General features: G+C 60.6%; 1 protein-coding gene across 1 annotated transcript in view; it reads left to right on the top strand.

Annotated features, from left to right (window-relative positions):
* The window catches only part of CSPG5 (chondroitin sulfate proteoglycan 5 (neuroglycan C)), a 32,085-nt gene that overhangs the window by 6,826 nt on the left and 22,843 nt on the right, over positions 1-2,416 (top strand). The window contains exon 3 of the mRNA XM_014955731.1: positions 220-408. Within this exon, the coding sequence (XP_014811217.1) occupies positions 220-408 (189 nt within the window). The remainder of the gene's footprint in view (positions 1-219; positions 409-2,416) is intronic.

Below are 2,416 nucleotides of genomic sequence, written 5' to 3'. Positions count from 1 at the left end.
GGGGGGGACAAGTTTGTGGGGTGAGGAGATGTGTTTGTGGGGTGGGGGGACAAGTTTGTGGGGTGAGGGGACGGATTTGTGGGGTGAAGGGATGTGTTTGTGGGTGGGGGGACAAGTTTGTGGGGTGAGGAGACACGTTTGTGGGTTGAGGGGATGTGTTTGTGGGGTGGGGGGACGTATTTGTGGGGTGGGGGAGTCCCTAACGTTGTCCCCCGTCAGGTGCAACACGCAGGACTACACGTGGCACAAGGGCACGCGCTGCGAGGCCATCGTCACCGACTTCCAGGTGATGTGCGTGGCTGTGGGCTCGGCCGCCCTGGTGGTGCTGCTGCTCTTCATGCTCACCGTCTTCTTCGCCAAGAAGCTCTACCTGCTCAAGACGGAGAACAGCAAACTGCGCAAGACCAAGTGAGTGGCACCCGGGCTGGGGGGAGAGTCAGGGGGTGGGGGGGACACACGACAGGGCTGGCACCCCCAAAACTGTCCCCAACCCCTCCAGGGGTGGCACCTTGGTAGCTGCAAGAAGTTTGGGTGGTCTCAGCTCCTGGTGGTGGCACCGGGGCTTGGATGTGGTTCCCCGTCCCCACGTGGTGTCATCACCCACGGGGAGAAGGTGATGGTGGGTGGGAAGGCTCCTGGAGGCGGGTGCCCTTCTGGGGGGGGGGACGTGGGTTGTGGTTCCTGCTCCACCGTTAATCCCTTAAAGCTGCTCCTGACTGGCACCAGTTAATCTGCTCCACTGGGAGCTGGAGGCCACCAGCTGGACTCACCACCCTGCCCAGAGGCCCCCAGAGATGGTCCCCACTGTGTCCACTGGGGACAGGGCAGGGGAAGGTTGGGGTCACCACCACCCCCCCAGCGATTGCTGCCCACCTCCCTGGAGCCAGGGAGGAGAAAGCCCTCCCAGCCTGGGTCCCTAATGAGCTGTTAATTAGTGTTTGGAAGTGCCAAGTGTAATTAGCAGCCAAGCTCCGTGCCAGCCCCCCCCCCCCCCCCCATCAGACACCCGTAATCCCTCCCTGATTGCAGATGGTGATGTCCTCTGAGGATGCGTTTGTGGGGCGGGGGGATGAGTTTGTGGGGTGAGGGGACGTGTTTGTGGGGTGAAGGGACGTATTTGTGGGGTGAGGGCATGTATTTGTGGGGTGAAGGGACGTGTTTGTGGGGCCCAGGGGCCACCAGAGATGGTCCCCACTGTGTCCCCTGGGGACAGGGCAGGGGAAGGTTGGGGTCACCACCACCCCCCCAGCGATTGCTGCCCACCTCCCTGGAGCCAGGGAGGAGAAAGCCCTCCCAGCCTGGGTCCCTAATGAGCTGTTAATTAGTGTTTGGAAGTGCCAAGTGTAATTAGCAGCCAAGCTCCGTGCCAGCCCATGGGTCTCCCTCTCCAGCCCTGCCCTGGGCTGCCCTCACTGCCCCCCTACCCCCTCCCAGCCTGGGTCCCTAATGAGCTGTTAATTAGTGTTTGGAAGTGCCAAGTGTAATTAGCAGCCAAGCTCCGTGCCAGACCATGGGTCTCCCTCTCCAGCCCTGCCCCGGGCTGCCCTCACCGCCCCCCTACCCGCCCCTCCCCAGAGCTGGGGGTGTTTTGCCCCAAAACCCCTGATCTGGGGGCATTTTGCCCCAAAGCCCCAGAACTGGGGGCATTTAGCCCTTCCAAGCCCCCAGATCTGAGCCGTTTAGCCCCAAACCTCCATCACTGGTGAGATCTAGCTCCCAAACCTCCAGAGCTGGAGGGATTTAGCCCCAAACTCCCTGATCTGGGGGCATTTTGCCCCAAACTCCCTGATCTGGGGGCATTTTGTCCCAAATTCCCAGAACTGGGGACATTTAGCCCCCAGACTCTAGATCTGGGGGGCATTTAGCCCCCCCCTCCAAGTCCCCAAATCTGGTGCATTTGGCACCAAACCTCCACCCCTGGTGGCATTTACCTCCCAAACCCCTAGAGCTGGGGGAATTTACCCCCCAAAACTCCAGATCCGGAGACATTTAGCCCCCCCTCCCTCCAAGTCCTCAGAGCTGGGGGTAATTAGCCCCAAACCCCCACAGCTGGGGATATTTAGCCCCAAACCCCCACAGCTGGGGGTAATTAGCCCCAAACCCCCACAGCTGGGGATATTTAGCCCCTAAATCCCCAGGTGTGGGGACATTTAGTCTCCAAACCTCCATCCCTGGGCACATTTAACCCCCAAATCCCCATATCTGGGGGCATTTAGCCCTAACGCCCCCCAGATTTGGGACCATTTAGCCCTCAAACCCTCAGACCAGGGGGTATTTAGTCCCCAAACCCCCAGATCTGGGGGCATTTAGCCCCAAAACTCCATCCCTGGGGACGCTTAGCCCCCAGATCCCCATAGCTGGGGACATTTAGCTTCCCCCCCCCCCCCACTTTGGGGGGCTTTTAACCCCCAACCCC

This window comes from Calidris pugnax, unplaced genomic scaffold (assembly GCF_001431845.1).
Source record: "Calidris pugnax isolate Ruff unplaced genomic scaffold, ASM143184v1 scaffold272, whole genome shotgun sequence".
Lineage (NCBI taxonomy): Eukaryota > Metazoa > Chordata > Aves > Charadriiformes > Scolopacidae > Calidris > Calidris pugnax.
The sequence above is the reverse complement of the archived record's forward strand: the minus strand, read 5'-3'. Positions and strand labels throughout refer to the sequence as shown.